Source organism: Struthio camelus, chromosome 2, assembly GCF_040807025.1.
Source record: "Struthio camelus isolate bStrCam1 chromosome 2, bStrCam1.hap1, whole genome shotgun sequence".
Taxonomy (NCBI): Eukaryota; Metazoa; Chordata; class Aves; order Struthioniformes; family Struthionidae; genus Struthio; species Struthio camelus.
Window position 1 is genome coordinate 139,423,286 of NC_090943.1, and position 17,908 is coordinate 139,441,193.

The 17,908-nt window shown below is 36.1% G+C and overlaps 1 protein-coding gene across 11 annotated transcripts in view; it reads right to left on the reverse strand.

Annotated features, from left to right (window-relative positions):
- The window catches only part of SNTG1 (syntrophin gamma 1), a 353,322-nt gene that overhangs the window by 164,868 nt on the left and 170,546 nt on the right, over positions 1-17,908 (reverse strand). For all 11 annotated transcript variants that reach the window (XR_693802.2, XM_009673187.2, XM_068932745.1 and 8 more), the window contains exon 2: positions 7,933-7,987. Coding sequence is in view for 10 of the 11 variants with exons in the window: in XM_009673187.2 (XP_009671482.1) it covers positions 7,933-7,959 (27 nt within the window). In the remaining variant the exon portion in view is untranslated. The remainder of the gene's footprint in view (positions 1-7,932; positions 7,988-17,908) is intronic.

Below are 17,908 nucleotides of genomic sequence, written 5' to 3' on the forward strand. Positions count from 1 at the left end.
AAAGATATCAAAGAATGAGAATTCCTCTATTAACTGACTTCATGCTCTGCTTCTATATTTTATGTTTACAGTTAGAAGTCAGGAATTTTGCAGGATTCTTCAATATACAGTAAATAACTTTCCATCAATTTGTGCTATTGTGGCAACACCTATTACACTATTTTTTTGGCATTATATATAAAAGGTTTGAGCAGGGATAAACTCTGTATGTAACCACCTGTATGTAACCACCTGCAGCATTTAATAATCTTTCCCTGAAGGGTGTATTGAAAATAGTGTTCTGTATATATTTTATAAAAGTCATGTTGCTAGGGGTTTTTTTGGTATGAGAAACATGCTTACAAATCAACTAAAAATTTATTACTACAATGTACATTTTACAAATATTATATAACTATATCTATCTGAAACATATATATACACATATACATATACATATATACATATACATATATCTGAAACAATTCTTAGATAAAAATGAGTTAAAATCTTGGATTCATATATGCCAATAATAAAAACATCCAGTATCATCATTCAGGTCAAATTTTAACCTACTAGCTGTAAAAAGGTTTTTGTGAGGAAGGAAACAAAATTCTTGCTGTGACTTTCTCTGCTGAGGGTGACCTGGCTGAATCTGAGGACTCTATCTCAGGTAAATGTTTGAAAAGCATTTGGAAGATCTCCCCATAATTTGCTCTGACACCTTGTATCCATAATATGGAGAGAAAAAAGAAAAAAAAAAATGCGCAATTGGCAATAGGCAACTAGAAGAAGAAAAGTTTAAATTGCTCTGCTACACCTTAGGAGAGGTGGCAGGTCGAGGACAACCTCTAAATAGCTCTATATAATATTTTGCACTGACAACTCTGTTCTGTTACTTCTACTCCATGACAAGCAATCAAACGTGTGAGAGTATTTTCCCTTGGACATCAGAATCATATCAGCATAATTTAGCCATATCTTTGAAAGTGGCTTTGAGATTTGTTTTTATTCTTTTTAAATTAAGTAACAGGAAGCAAACATAAAGAGTTCCATTTGCCAAATTCACACTGAGGTCAGTGGAAGCTTACCTCAGAAGGCCTCATGCAGCCTTGTTCTACTATTTAAGTGTCTCTTTTTTTTTTTTTTTTTTAATTGGATGAGATAGAAACTGATTGCTATGGATAGAACAATTAAATAAATAGATCAGCATAAATAGCTATTTTTCCAATATCACTAAAAATTTCCCTCCCATAAAATAGCAATACATAAACCGTTATGTCATTAAAATAAAGAGAATGCAAAACAGTTAAAATCCCCTCCTCCTTCTCCTTTATAACTTCTGTACACAGAATAAGAAGATGCTTATTTTCATGCAGTTGTGAAGCAAGCAGTGACAGTGAAAGTTGAACACAGAGAGCTACAAATAACTAAAGTAAAATAAAAGGGACTGGCCCATAAACACCTACAACTATAAAATGCCTTTTTGCTGCAGAAGATTTTGCAGACATGCCTTTCCTCTTGCCCTGGCAATGAGGTAGATGCTGTCTCTGATACATTGCTTTTAGTAGCTCTGCCTTGCTTGACTGCACATTTCTGATTTGGTCAATTACCCTATAAAATCTCCAGAGAAGCTTTCTGCAAAAAGCTGAGGGACTTCTTTGTGGGAATTAAGATGCACATAACCATATCAGACACAATTAGGCATTAGAATAAAGCTAAAATTCAAGTTGGTTTCTAAATGCATGTGAGCAGAGTTTATTCACTCTGGACAGGGAAATCAAGCATGGGAATAGGAAAACACTGTGGACCTTTAAAAGACTGATCACACACGCTCAGAGATCTGATTTACATCACACACTCTAAAATGTAATGAACCGCATTACTGTTGCTAGGCTTTATGAAAGTTGGTTTATGATACAGTTAAAAATTAAGTCTTCAGTTATGTTACCTCCTTCCCTCTCCTACCTGACTGCAGCATTAACAACCATGTAAAGGAGAAGATCCTAGAAGATGATGGTAAAAACGTAGTTTGACGTAGTTTGGGTTCATCAAATAAGCTCAAGACAAGCCTTGCGAATAAAGACTGTTATTTAACCTTCTTCATTATGTTTCATTTTTGTCTACTGACTTTTCTTTTCTTTTTTTTTTTTTTCTTCCAGAGGATCCAGTAAACTGAATTGAATCAAGATATGAACTCCTGCACCACCCTCATCCAGGGGTGAAACACAGGGAAGACTGTCTGTATACATGCTTCCATGTAAAATTATAGGGCACATCAACATTCATCCTCCGTGTGGAATAGTCCTGCTTGGAGATCAGACAGGCTTCTCTAGTCTATACCCCTGCCACCTCACACATTTGAGGGGCTTAGACAGGCAGTATGTGTGGACTGCGGGGAGGAGTTGTGGCTGACTGTAGATTTTGTTCCTATTTCTAATTTTTAAGAGATTCCAGTAAAAGAATGTGCTAAAATTTTCCCTTCAAGCCTTCTGTATTTCACTGTGTCAGAGGATCCTGCCCGACCCCTGACTTACAGCAATAAAACAGCACATGACACATCAGCTGAGCTATGGTAACTGTCAGTGCGAGGTCATGCAAGGCATCCTCTTTTGCTCAAATATATAATAAACTGTATTGCCTTGCGATTGACATGGATAGACAAAAGTAGTTCAGCTGATAATACTTTATTAAGCAAATACACCTTGACTGTACCTTTGAGCCTAAATTGCCAGCAACACCATCCTGCTTACATTTATATCTTCCTATATTCTTCATGCTGTTTATAGAGTTAGGCACCTGTTGTAAAGAGGGCGAGAAAATAGACTGGTGGAAGTTGTGCATGTATATGAAGTGGGTGAGGTAGGCTAAGGAACAGGTAAGGGAAAAACAGCCATGAAAGAATGAGTTTGTATGGGGGAGAGAAGTGAATGACTTCAAGCAAAAGCAGTGATGAAAGAAGGTAGCTGTACCTAAGTGACAGATGCAGTGAAGTTTGCGCCTGCAAAGCGCTGCCTCCACGATCTGGTGCTACACCCTTTTCAGCTAGGTTACGCAGGAGCATTGACTTGGCAAGAGCTGATGTCCTTAGCAGGAGCTCAGAATCTGCTTATTGCTCCTAAACTAATGTAACTAGGAAGGGGACTGAAAACTGATTCCTCCATTGCTTTGCAACACCAGTCTGTGTTGAACTTTCTTCCTTGGACCACTAGTAGAGAATAGTCCTCAAGGCAGACTGCTTCTACAAAGTCACGCTCATCATGCTTCTACAAAGTCTGCTCATACTTAGACCATTATTAGCACCAAGGCAGCGAAGAAAAAGCCTTTAAAAGTATTTTTACACTATACTATGATTTATACCATGTGGCTGTATTGGCTGTGTGTAAGATCTGGCCCTAATAGCATTGAAAGAATTTATAAATACTTATAAACAGTTTGGTGTGATGTTCATGGAGAGAAAAAATCTCCAAACACATTCTCATTGCAAGAGGGGCTGAATTTTAAATTTATTCTCTGGCTGGTACATCGTACAGCATAATAAACCTCTGCAATGCCCTGAAATCCAGTTTCACCATGAAGAATCTGATATCAGTAAGGAGAACAATTGATTACTGATACCAGTAAACAGAAACTGCTTTAAATAGCAGAGGTAGCTCACTTCTGATGAATACCTGCACTTCTGGACGCTTAGTTGTACTGAAGGTGACCTCTTGGCATTTGGAGATGTTCCTGTCGGTGTTACATAACGGCAAGTATAGTAATAAAAAAGGAACTGGAATCAGCGTGATAAGGTGGTAATGGCAATGAATACTAGAGGCAGGAATATGTGTCAAAACCACATAAAGGATGTTTTTCAAACAGTGCAGCTACTCATTCTGTGGGAGTGCTGCTGGTGTAGGTAGAAAACATTTACATTGTCAAAAATTGGAAAGCAGCCTAGAGACACATGGATGTGTTTAGTTTGTCATTCAGGTCCTAAAAGACATTTTCAAAGCCTGTTCTATCATTTATCAACACTTTACAATCAAAAGGATAGTAAGTTCTTTCCTGCATGTGAATTCTACATTCCAATCTGAAAAAAAATGTTGGATTTGGACTTAACCTGCTTTCTCTTTGATTTGCCAGGTGTGAATATTTGGCTATGGCACTCTTGGTAAGTTGTTTTCTCCAAAGAATAAACTTTTACAGAGAATTTACTTGTTTCATGCAGTCTAATTAATTCAATATGTAAATGAGACATTTGGAAAAGTATATATATATATATATACACACACACACATATATATATGTATGTATGAGGTTCTTACTGAACTGAGGTGCTTCTTTAAAGCAAAACTTTAACTTTTTGATGCTATAAGAAAACAAGTGTTGACATGGGACTTGCCAATGAGTTTAATAAGACTGGATTATATCATTACAGTTGAGGCCAAGAGATTTAAATTGGCTGATAACATAAAACTGAAAACTAATGTGATATATGCATATTTCTTAATATTTCTGAAGCACAAATCTAAGTCTCCTATCACATGCCATTCTCATCGGCATTGCAAGGAAGTTGCCTTTCATTTTCCATCTTGCAGTTTTGGGAGTAAATTATGAGTGTAACCTGATTTTAAAAAATGAAAGAATTAGAAATCCTTGCAGTGCTATTTGATAGCATTTATAAAAATGGAAATTACCAGCTTAGACTGAAATATATAGACTATAAATGCATAACGGGCACCAGGAACAGTTCGAAGTAGTATATGACAAGACTTAACGAAAGAAAGTCAAGAGAAAGTCAACACTGTTCACAGATTAAAACACATTCTGTGGCTAGCAAAAAGGGTAAACACAGTTCTCAGGGTCTTAAAAATAAGTTTGTGAACTACTACAGAATGTATAAAATTACAAAGTTTGCAAGGTCTAGAAGAACGTTCGTATGATTCATAAAGCAGATGACCACACCGTACAAGTTCAAAGGAATCCTTCAAAGGAGCAAAGGATAATATTACAAGCACAGACAAACAGACTATCAGCCTGAATGCAAATGGGATATTTTTAAATTTAAATAAGCTTAAAGTGATATTAGTGGGATAAAAAGTCAGAAACAGTAGAAGTAAAGAATGAGATTCAGAATTTAGAAAGCAGGGTTCTGCTAATGCCGCCTGCTTACAAAATATATGGAAAATAACAATTTGCAAAAAACGGAAATGGCATCTAACAGGGAAACATCCTTTTGGAGTTATAATCATTCCAAGTCTTTGGTCTTACAAGGAAAGTACTTTCAGTAGATAGGACTTAAATATTTCAGAGAATGAGGTTATCCTCCAAAAGACAGTGTTCTGAATATAGAATAGGATCAAGGAGACAGGAGAGAGTTTAAATAGCCGAGTGGTTCTATGATTTATGCTCTTGCAAGGTTCAGAAAGCTGTGGATAGGGGCAAAAACAGCAGTTGGATAGACTTACGGCTTTGAAATCATTTAATAACGCATTTGCATGGGATATTTTGTTTCTTAGGCTAGTTGAAATTTAACTCAAACCATGTACTGCCATTAGCAAGGATGGCGATGAAATACCAGCGAGGAAAGTCAGAGCCCAGCTCATTCATCTTGGCAGAGCAATCTCAATCCCTCTGCAGTGGTGGTGGTTATAGATCAGGAAGGTGGGGAAAGAAAGGCAATGGATATTCAGAAGAAAAGAAACAACGAGGTGGAGAAGAGGAAGGCCCAAGAGCCAAGATGCCTCATGCCAACTTTTATTGCCGTTATCAAAAGCAATCTAGTAACTATTTTGGAATACAAGACTGGAGATTATTTTTCTTGAATACAGAGTATGACTGAGAATTTGATACAAATAGGGACAGAGGGGAAAGAAGGCTAAAAGTTGTAAAGGCACTGACTAGTTAGCTACTTAAACAAAGGATATTTTCGAATTGAATTATCTAATAGAATGGATGATTACATCGCATACTGGACTGAAACGATAACATCAAGTAATGTCTTAAAGCTTGGATAGCAGCAGTTCAAAGGAAGGCACCGACATCAGCGGTGCAGCAAAAATGGATCCTTTTGAAAACAAAGCAGTAGATGTAGATACAACACAACCTTTGGATGATGCCTTACAATGATAGCGATGAGGTTTTAGTTAAAAATTACACTTTGTGAAAGAATAAGGCTCAGGCAGTTATTTAATGAATGTAGGTCGAAAGTCTACGTTTTATTAACATCGTGTTGGGAAGGAAAGTGGCAATAATTATAATTTTAAGTTTCTCAAAGGTGGCCCACTAGTACAAAGCTTATTTTATACAGCGCAGATAAACTGGGATTGAATTCACTTCATTTAGTTTTATTAATTTAGAAGTTAAAGCTACTTGTTTAGATTCTCCAGATCATGGATTCTCCCTCTCCTTCCATTGCCTGTAGTGGGAGCTCAAACAAGGTGAATTCTTGAGAGCTAAATCTGGGTGAAATTAATCCTCCCATTAGAAGCCAGACACTGAATGAAACAAATATGTCAGTGTCCTTGTACTGTAAAGGCTAGGATGAGATTCATGTTCCAGGTCATCTTTCTGTGGTTGCTGTTTTTGTTACTGCTGCTGGGCGTAGAGTGAACTTAATTGACACTAAATATTCTCTACTAGCCTATAATTTTAATAACTACATAAAAATGCTGAGAAAATAATGTGGATCTGCCTCTTCTGCTCAATAAATGCATTCAAAAAGAACCAAGGAACAACGTAACCAGAAATGTATTTTTCCAGGCTGGTAATCAGGGATCTACAGTATTACGGAATTTAGATCTTAAAAGGATCTTCTGAGATATTAAAGCCTGTCACATTGCAACCTGGACAACCACCATGATATCCTTTCCATAGGCAAGTTTCACTTTAATACCACTTTTTCACCCTGCTACACCTTTCAGAATGTTGCAATTTTTTAATATCCTTCAAACTTTTCTTTTTTCTTCATTATTTTCCCCTAATTTATACTAATTGGTTCCCAAGCCAAAATTACAAAATTGCTCTTTAGCTGCAATGAGTTCTTGGTCCTACTGCTGTTCCCATCCCTTCACTTCCGTCACAGAGCCATGGAGCTATGGTCAAACTTAAAGATATGGTCAAAGTTTTCTTGTCCGCAGGCATAACTTCCTAAATATTGTTTACTATTTTCAGGTAGTAGGTAATTTTCATTATGTTTTAACCATAACAATGCACTGACATCACTATCTAATTTGGTGCGAATGGTTCTCACTGTGCCTCAGTTGCTAAAGTTGTGAAAACATATTACAACAATTAGTTCATCGATAATCATTCAGTAAACGTGATATCTTTTTTAACATCTACAAAGTATATCTCATTTACTTTCTTTAAGGCAAAATTAGTACCAATACAGAAACCCAAGCACTTCCTCCATCTTAAGTGGAGGGAGATTGCATTGGTTTGCACTGATATTATGAAACTATATATATTTTAGAGTCAAATCAAATGAAAGTATTGAGCAAATTAGAATGAAAGTATTTTTCTATTTTGGTTATGTTCACAGCCTCCCTCCATACGTACCCTTTTCGCATACTCCTGCACTTTCCCCTTGATTTTGCTGGACACTGATAGACAGATTTCTGGCTCCATTACATATTTCTTCATGTACAGGCTTTCAGATAGGCACTTCACGAGGAACAAAACTCACACAAAACACAGAAACCTGCACCTACATTGGGCCCAAAGAGGTGTATTGGAACGGACAGAGGCGAGGGTTAATAATGAATTCACCTCAGTAAATCCCTTCATGTTCCACTATAAAGCCTGTCTGCTACCATAAAGGAATCAGCCAAGTAACTTGCATTTGATTGATTATATAATTCCTCTCATTTCAGAAAAAAAGAGTAAAAAAGGATTTTGCATATGAAAAGGATTAAGAGTATATTGATTTTGATTCTACTACTGTTTGAAAAGAAAAATATCTGATCCTACCTCTTCACAGGCAGTCCTGAAATCCATGTGCTATGACACAGCAAGTGGTATTTGTCTAAAACAGAGAGAAAGATTTCATTACAGTGAAAAAGATATTGCAAAACACAACAGTTCGTTGTCTGAACTGAGCAGAAAGCAGTTGCACTTCTCTTTGCCAAATCCAGGTATAATGATTGCTTAAAAAGAGAAACGATCAAAGTTGCAACAGGGTTAAGAAGTGTAAGGTGTTTTAAGTTCTTCCTTGGTTCTTACAAAGCGCACAACCTGGTTTCTTTTAGAAGACTCAGAGGAACACTTATATTCTCATCAGCCTCCTCCGTTGCACAGGGCATTCAGTTTTATTTTTCTTATCGCAGGTGTGAGTTCATTTTCCATTTCTTTTCCAAATTTAGAGCATTTTTGAAAGAAACATTTCAGAAGAGAATGATTAAGTGCTGCTCTTCAGAATACTCCCTCTCTACTATGAAACTGACTTTTTCTTTTCTGCCCTAATGAAAAATATGCATGAATACCTCTTGTCTAACTAAATTTTATTAACATACATAATCTCTCCAAGAAAGCCAGTGTCATTTAATAGTTTGCTTACTTTGCAGAAATACTTACGAGGTGAAAAAACAAATGTCAGAAAAGTCAAGAGTATGTGAGAGCACTGGCAAAATGTCACACCAAATCCTGTGATTATTACTTTCCTAGGCCTTTACCCGAAGTGCATTCATCCCAGTGTATGCTTATGCATTCATTTATTTATGGGATAATGTTATGGGAACAGGCTGTTATCAGAGGCTAATGACAGCGTCCTACTCCTGCATCTGCAATAGAAACACTGCTGTATCAACTGACAACACTTCCAGGAAAGACTTCCTGGGCAAAACGGTCATCTTATTTAATGGCTGGAGAAATAAAACCTGTAACAACAATCCTTTCCTTGAAGCATTTTATTAATATTCTAAATGAATTATGTGCATTCAATTATTTGTATAAATGCAATACTCAAAGCTCAACATAGATTTTGTCTGATAGCCTAAGTTTAAAATACAATTAAAAAACTGTATCTTACTGAATACAAAAATGTAAGTCTTAATCATTAAAAAAAGTCATGTTACTTAATTTGTTTTGATGCCCTGCACCTAATTTTGTTAAACCCAAGCACCCACACATACACAGGGTTAATGTTCTGTATTTACAGAGCTCTGTTTGGTTCACAGTTCCACAGTCCGTGCTTTACAGGCATATCGAGCAGAGCTAGCCTACTTTGGCTAAGTTATAATGCAGGGATTTGAAAGGGGCACATCATTATTTCCTCTTCACCCTTTACACATGCACCAAGAGCTAATAAACATCGATATCTGCAATTCTGTTCTCAGAATGCTCATAAAAAACAAGGTCACTATTGAAATCTTGAAGACCTTCCCCTCTGGTGGGACAGTCACTGTGCAGTGGAGTGTTTCCTTGCCATTTGTATGATCCCTTTTTCCAAGTGCCAAGTAAACTGAGCTTGGAAGGAGCATTTATTCACCTTAGAAAAGTATTATGAAAAGTTTTTGGCCTACTGGAACTTATGTATCTTAAAAATACACGCTGAAGTACTGCACAGTGTTCTTCTTTCTCACGCCTTGATTATGTCAGGTCAGTAACCAATATAGTAGTCAAAAGTGTATTCACTTATGCTGTCTTGCTAACAAAAGTTCTGCAAAGTTTGAGTTTGCGTTTGGGCAACTTTACTTTGTCCCACAGCTATAGCTCAATGATAAGACCTCACTGATTCTTTCTCAGCTAACATTTCATCTAAAGTCTATCTAACCCAGGTCAGTCTGTGAACTCAGTATTTCTTCCTCTATTTCCTTCTTTTTTCTAATTAGTTCTATTTATTTGTTCATTTGTTTATTTCAGAAATATTTGTATTAAATGCAGAAGAAAAGTCTGCAAGCCTATACTTGCTGATCACCTTAGAGATAACTTCTTTCTCCTAGTATGTGCTAAATTAAAGACAGATAAAATGAAAAGTACAACAAATACTCTCCTGACATTCATGTCCCATAGAAATAGCTCTTGTTGTTCCCATATGGAGGTTACACTCAGAGTTTTCAGTGAGAGAGGTGATTGGAGGCAAATTTTTATGATTTGTGAGAAGAGCTTTTACTACCAAAATGTTGTCCAAAATGTAAACCGGGAGCTACATAATTTTCTGCACGAAATCATACTTATTGCAATAAGTGTACCTATTTTTCTGGCATTCCACCACGGTCAGCTACTAATCTTCACAAAATAGTTGCCACTGCTTCTGTATTATTTTATTTCTTACTGATTCTCAGCTGCAGCTGGACTGATTCTCAGCTGCAGCTGGACACAAAGTAGAATTTAAGTCCATTATCAATATTTTTTTCAGTCTGTCAACAATTTCTTAACATTTGATATTTTAGTAACAGCACATAGAAGGTTTGATTACAGTTTGCTTTATCACATACATCAGCTTGGAAGCTTCAAGTTTCCAGCATTTCAACTCCAAATAAACGCTTCAGATTATTAAATTATAAGAATACATATCATGCATCACACAGATATTTTATCATGTTATACAGATAAAATGCCCTAGTAATTAGTAATTACTTTGTCCTATAGTATATGAAAAAAGGTGGCAAACATAAAACCAAATAATTTTAAAAGACGGTAAAACAAATAATTTTAAAAACAATAAACCATGAAACTCACTGCTGATAGATATCTCTTGGTCAGCCTCTGAGCAACCTCTGCAATCCCCTCATCTTACAACCACAGCCACTTTCACTTGAGCATCTTTCCACTCTCCTAGGAGCTTTGCACAGTGTCACCGAGGTGTTCCCCCTGGCTTGCAACCCAGAGCCCCCTCCAGCCTCAATTATAACTTGATTTTGCTTTGCCTCTCCCCACCCTTAGGTCCCTTTGGGATAAACTGTGCTGCAGGAGGTGAGAAAGGATCTGCTCACGGCCTTGAAGGGACAAGGTATGGAGGAAACAGCGATGGTGTCAGAGCAGGGCGAGCAAACACAGGGAGAGTGTACTATTCAAATACATAGCTTGTATTATTCAAATAGAAGAAAAGGCAGCAACAGCAGTGAGGCTTCCTCTGACAGAGCTGGGAACCACTGCAATCAAAGATATGTAAACAAGCAGGCCTTGAAAAGTTGCTTTCCATCTCTTCTACTTCTTTTGCAATCCACACTTACTCAAAACCTGAGTTACCAAACTTATTTAGCTCATCTCTGCTGACAAAAGCAAAGGAAATAACACATGACAGACAGCTTAGCAAAAGAATTTGACACCCCCTTGACAGAACAGGCATTTATTCAATACTGAGAAAACATTTACCAAGCTGTATTATTAAAGCATTTGTGTTCTAGAGGGAAATCAATGGCTGAAACATAATGGTGCAGTTGAAGGCTATGGCAGCCCTCAGAGACAAAGCTTCATTTAGGATAACGCACTGAGTACTTGAGCTATGCTTTGGTCTTCCTGTAATAAATCAGGTCGTATTCCAGTGGTGTAATTCATGTAATTTCACAAAGTAGTTCCATAACAGAATATTCCAAATTATTTAATAAAGTGAGATAGCTAACAAAAATTGTATGCATGCAATAGTAATAATAAACATTTCTGTTTGTAAAGTGTTGAGAATGCCACAAGCTAAGTAAAATATTATTTCAGTATTAATAAGAAACACTTCATTGTCAAGGTTACTAGTACAAAATGAGAATAAATTATTCTATGCACAAAAAAAAATCCTGGAGAAATGGTATTATAACAAATACAATAATTTCAATTGAGCTTATAATGTCATTGCAACTTGTATTATTCTTATTTACTCAGAATAAGCAATCTTTTCCTTTTTTTCCCTAGGTAAATCATGAGCAATTTTTCCCTCTTCTCTTTTTTTCCTTACTTTCTAGCATGGGGGAGCACTCAGATCTGCTTTTCATGACTGTCAGAGTTATCTTTATGTTTGCATTTTCAGTATATTCGTCACCTCCTCCAGAAATTCAAGCCTGGAAGAAACTTCCTTTGCAAAAAAGACTTTCTGCAAACTGTTTTATTCCATGGCCTTTCCTCACGTACACTTGCTCATACAGAGATTCTGGAGTCACAGGAAGCCCCTACTGTCTGAGAACTGTCCAAATTGCTAAACAGACTGAAATCATGTTTAAAGGGCACAAATATCAGATCTGCAACTAACAGTAACAGTAGTTCGCTACTAAACTGCATGACTGCGTTTTCAAAAACCTTTCCTCACCTCCGTTCGTACCAACATCTCTTGTGCCCTACTCTGTGGTGATGTTCAATGGAAATTTTATCAGCCATGTTTTGTCTGTTGGGAAACAAAAAATACATCTTTGCATCTGTGCAGGATTTTTTTTTAGCAATAATTCTAACCAAAGCAAATCCAACCTTATTGTAAAAAGGGTTGAAATTAAAATAGTTTAGAAATTGTCCTTACATGTATCATAGCTGGCCCTTTGGGCTTTAGGAGAAAGAGAAAAAAGGGGCGATGGGGGGAAGAGGCATTATTTTAAATATAAATTTCATGTGATTGACTCACAGTCAATCAAGCTGGCCACAAAGTGTTTAGTACCTGTGTACTTCTCAGAAGAATGCAGATAGCACAGTCATCCCAAAGGAACAGTTTAGTAACCACAGGTTAACATGTTTGGTAAACATAGTCTAGTAACCACAGGTTTAGTATCCTATTCGGTTACTGTTTTTCAGCGCACTCCAGTTACATAGTTCTTTTCAAGAGTGAATTATCTTTAAATTTAATTAACATAAGCCTTTTTAATAGCCTAGTGTAGTAACATACTGGACTCATTTGGTGCAAAATCTCCCAGTGAGTTCGGAACAGATAGTCCCTAGATGTGCACACAGCCTTACCCCAGCTATAGAGTTCAATACAGGGACGGGTTTCTAAATATGACTAGCACAAAATTACCTTAATAAATTAATTTCAACTGAAAAAGGCTCCAAAAGTTGGAGGCCCCTAGCTTGCATGTACTTCAAGCTATCCAGTACCAGTGCAAAGACAGAGATTAACTTTGAACTCACCAATGATGTGCACTCCTTTAGCAGTGAGGAAAATAATCACCTGACAAAGCTTTTTAATGAAATGTCCAGCTTTAAGCAAAGATCACACTTCAAAAGAATGGAAATTGGCAATTAGTAGCTAACAAGGTTTCTAAAAGTTTAATTCATTTTACATTGGCTAAAACACGAAAAATATTTACTTGCCAGTCATAATTTATTATTTTAATTGCAAGTATTTGTAATTAGCAAGCTCAATTAAGAATTCACTGTATAAACATAAAGTTTGTCAGGAATCAATGAGCCAGAAGATAATATTAACTGAATGAATGTATGTTGGGCTCCAGTGTATTTATCCAGTGCTGTTTGCACTAATAATTAGGCAGTGCCCCCCAAAACAAACACCTACAAAATGACTTAATGAGTAACCCAGGCTGTTTTGGCTTCTCAAGAACGGGCAAAAGCAAACTGATAGAAATAATAGAATAATGATGCAATATACAATTTTCAGAGGCAAAAAGCTACTGCTGTAGCTCCTGCATTACAGGAGAATCATTTGAAAATAGCAAGGTTGAATGGCAATGTACTGGTACTACATGTCTTTTTGTGAAACGCTCTATGGCAAGCTGGCTTTGGGTTAAAGCCTGGCATGCTGCAAGAAAAAACATCTGTGTTCCATCTCTTGCTTTTGCAGTGTTATCCTTGGGTGATTCACTTGATATGCCTGCACATAATCACATCCTTAATTTCAAGGAGAGGTAGCACAGATGCCAAGCCCAATATGGGCTAAATGTTTCCATATTCTGACCTGCTCTGGAGGCAGTATGAACTGTAATATGACTTAGACCAGTTTCTCAGGGTTACCTAAATAACAGTGCCTTGCATCAAAGATGAACAGAAGTTCTTCTCTGACTGTCTGGCACTGCAGTCTGCTGCCGCTCTGCATTTTTTCTTGCCACAGAATTTCCTTACAAAAGAGATAGTGGCAATTCTTCTGCCAAGGCAGTTATTTTCCAGATAAATACAAATTTCATGCCTCTGACCATTATGCCGAACGCAAATGATTTGGAGTGAGATTTTCAACATTATACTGCATCTTTTGATTTCATTTTAGTAAAGAAAAAAGCGGCACTGTACTAATCTCCCAAGGGAGGTAAGAAAATAAATTAATGATTTTAAACACTTGGGAGATTTCCATTTACAAGTTTCTTGGGAGCTGCTTGGATACGGAAGTAAACTAAAGATAGGAATGCTTCCACTTCTTCAAATGTAGAACATGCTCTTTCAAACTAAAAAGCAGGCAAGATAATGCTTAATGATAAGATAACAGTTTAGTGTAAATTTTGCCTTGGTCTTTCCCCCTCAATTAGGACATTTATTCTGCAGCTAATAGAAAAAAACCACACACATTTCAGCCCTATCAGGTTCAGAGAGACTAGACTTTAGAATCATATGGTAATATATATATTCATATCTATTTAAATAATCATAGAGGTTTCTAAGGTTTTCCTATATGGGCAAAACAAGTTCGACTGATGCAAAATAAGATAAACTGATTCACAAACGGGCAAGTGGAAAAAGGTCTGTATGCACATAAGATGAAAAAAATCTGCAAAATATTTCTGAGTTATATATATTCACAGACCAAAGAAATGTATGCAGAATATATGACAAGAGTGCGGTACAATATATTTAGTAAAATTGTTTGGGCTAAACATTGTATTTCTTTAGGAGGTGGATTCTGCTTTCACAAAACCCAAGCACAAAATTCCCACTAATCCTAATTCTGCTATCTCAGATTCAGACTAATAAATCATAAATGTAGTATCACAACATAATGTATATTTCCTCACTGATAGCAGGACTATTCCTCCATTTCTCTGCACAAGTTTAGCCCTATCAATGCCAAAAAATTGTTTAAAAATTAACTGCTGTTAATTCTCTCTTCTGCTCTGTTGTTTTGGCAGGGTTTGGACGTGTGTATGGCAGGATTCTTGTATAACAGCATTTATCATTTTAGCAAAAACTATTGAAAAAATAGTGGAATACATTAATCGCCAGAAGAATCTGTAGAAAGTCTCACTCTTTCAGAAACTTTTTAAGTATCTGTATCCACTCAACATAAAACGGACATTTTTTTCTTGTTTATGATTCTGTGATTGTGCACAGAATCATCCTTTAATGATTTTACATTACCATTAATAATTTTACATATACCTTAAAAGATAACAAACATGGCATACAAGCTTAAAAAAAAAAGTTTTATACTGGTATCCCTTCATTTTCTGTATAGGAAAATAGGATAATACCACATATTTATTTTAGATTTTTCAGATCCTCTATAAATATCTGATATATATATATAAAAAGGCATATACCTTTACAAATGCACGTGTGCCAGATCCAAAGTTAATTACAGAAGCTCTTAATGGACAAATAATCATTCACAGTGAAACGTGAAATGTCTATATTTTCCCCAGATGAAACAATGTAAAAATCCTGCTTAAAAAATCAATATACTAATGAATAAAGAGCAATGGCAATTAAAATTAAGTTAAATGAAAAGGGGACATGATGCCAGGCTTAGTACAGAAGTCCATTTAATTAATTTTAGCAAGCTTTTGAATCTGTATGCTTCCAATTTATATGTGGACTAACGTGTAATATATGTGCACTTAGCTATAGAGTAGCACATATTTCCATTTTGTTAATTGACTGAAATGTTTCACATATACTGATGAAAATGCAAAATAGGATTTCTCAAGAGATGGTACCATTTCTCCTCATATGTCACAGTTAGAAGCAAAATCTCTAGCTTATCTTGATAGAGCTTGAACTAACAAGATATGCATATCTGCCAAAATCCAATCCCTATGTTGGAAATGAAATGGTACATTTTAAATTCCCCTAGGACAAAAAATTTCCAAGATTCATTTGAAACTTCATAGCCCAACAAATATTTTGTTTTGACCTTTCCTCACTTTGATGGCAGTGAACCTAGTTGAATAAGGCCAAAACATTTTGATTTTATCATTTGTTTTTATGATATATAGCATTAAAAAGAGTATTTCTGTTCTACATTCACTCTACACTCTATGTTATATTGACAATAAAAAGTCAAAACATTATCTGTTATATTTTAACTTACAAGGTAGTATATTACAATGACATCAATTTGTAATTGACTTGAGATAGAAAAGTGGCAATGTTTTAATGTGTTTTCCTATATGGTCATAGGTGTGACTACAAATCTTGTTCTGAATTTATGGCAGAAACTCCTAACTGGTTCAGATACCTCTTTGGAATAGGGTGCAAAAGAGAGCAGTGAATGATACTGGACTTTATCCCTTCTTTCCATTAAGACAGTGGCAAAAATCACAATAGCTCTGTGGAAAACCTGGCCTCAGTTAACTTTCAATGTTTGTTTTGATACTGGTATTTTATTTTTACTATTGCCACTGATTTTGCATTTTCTCTTCATTTCTTTCACTGATAATTTGAAAATGGAATTGTGATATAAGAATTAAAAAAGGTTGAGGAACACACCTGGAAGCTACTAAAAAGATGGACAGAGAAGCAGCTAAGAAGCCGCAAGATAAAACACTGAGTACTAGATGCTAAACAGAAGAAACCAGGTATACTTGCTTTTGCCAAATCAACACTCTTTGCTGAGACACTGATCTTAGATGACTAAACCTAGACACCAGAAGCAAGCTAAGTGCAACAGCAGAGAACAGGACAAATACATCCCCATGCAACTGGAGACGGTAGGAGCTAAATCCCAGATTTCTTATTTAAAGCCAGGTAAGGAATCTCTATGCTGTACTGCAGGTTAGATAAACTTTGTTTACTGTGTCAGGTCATTGATCCTTGAATGTCATTGATTTTCTTCATAGGTTATTTTTTGCTTTCTAAAGTATGAATGTATAGATTTTCCATAAATAACTAAGTTAATCAAAAAAATACAGGGATTAATTTGATAATTTAATTGTTCTAAATTAATGTGATTAAGGGAGCATTTCATAGCTTTAGATTAAGTCTGAACTGCAACTCAGCTTCATGCCTCTATTACCAGGTATTGTAATCAACAGTGCTGTTCCAATCTAAGAAGAGTTCTTACGTATAAGCATTCACAAACTTCCAGTCATCACCAGTAAATTCTATGCATTGTTTTATCTTCTCTAGGATAGCACAGAGAGCTCCCAAGGATTGCTCCAATTGCTGCTCCAGCGCTGTCTTGCCTACAAAGTCCCTTATAAAGATAAAAACTACCATTAAAACATTAATTTTCCTCAAGTTAAGAAAAAATGTAACATATTATGAATAGTTTCCAGAGAAGGAAGGTGGAATAACACTGCACAGGAACTAGGAAATTATAGCCATCAGAGATATTATGATCATAGTTTGCAAAGTCCTCACTCTATTCCTTTTTTTCACAGCACAATTCTTCTACATATAAGAACTCAATCTTTATGGAAAACAAACACCCATAACATGGCTCAAAGTTAATCAGCATAAGTAAATCTTCCACTTGAGTTTTTATATGATTGCAGCAAAAGCCTCTTTAATTCCTCTGAACTGCAGAAAGCAGGAATTTGTAGCAGTACAGTTATAATATCATCAAGTCAAGTTTATTTATTGTCAGACTGCTCCTGCAGTGGCACATTGTCAAAACGTATAACAAGAGAACTTGAAATATGCAAAATATGTCACACAGGAAAACACAGCACTTAAAGTACTGCAAAAATTAAATAAACAAAGCTAAGTAGCCAGTGAAAAACACTTGAAATCAGTCAGCATCCCCCACTGAAAGTCCTTCCGTAGGGGAGTGGATTGGACTGGGATGGTTGAAACAGTCACCCCAGCTGGCCCTAAAGCCATCTCCTAGAGGTCGCTAATTCTGCCATAGGGACTGCTGACTTGGGTACAG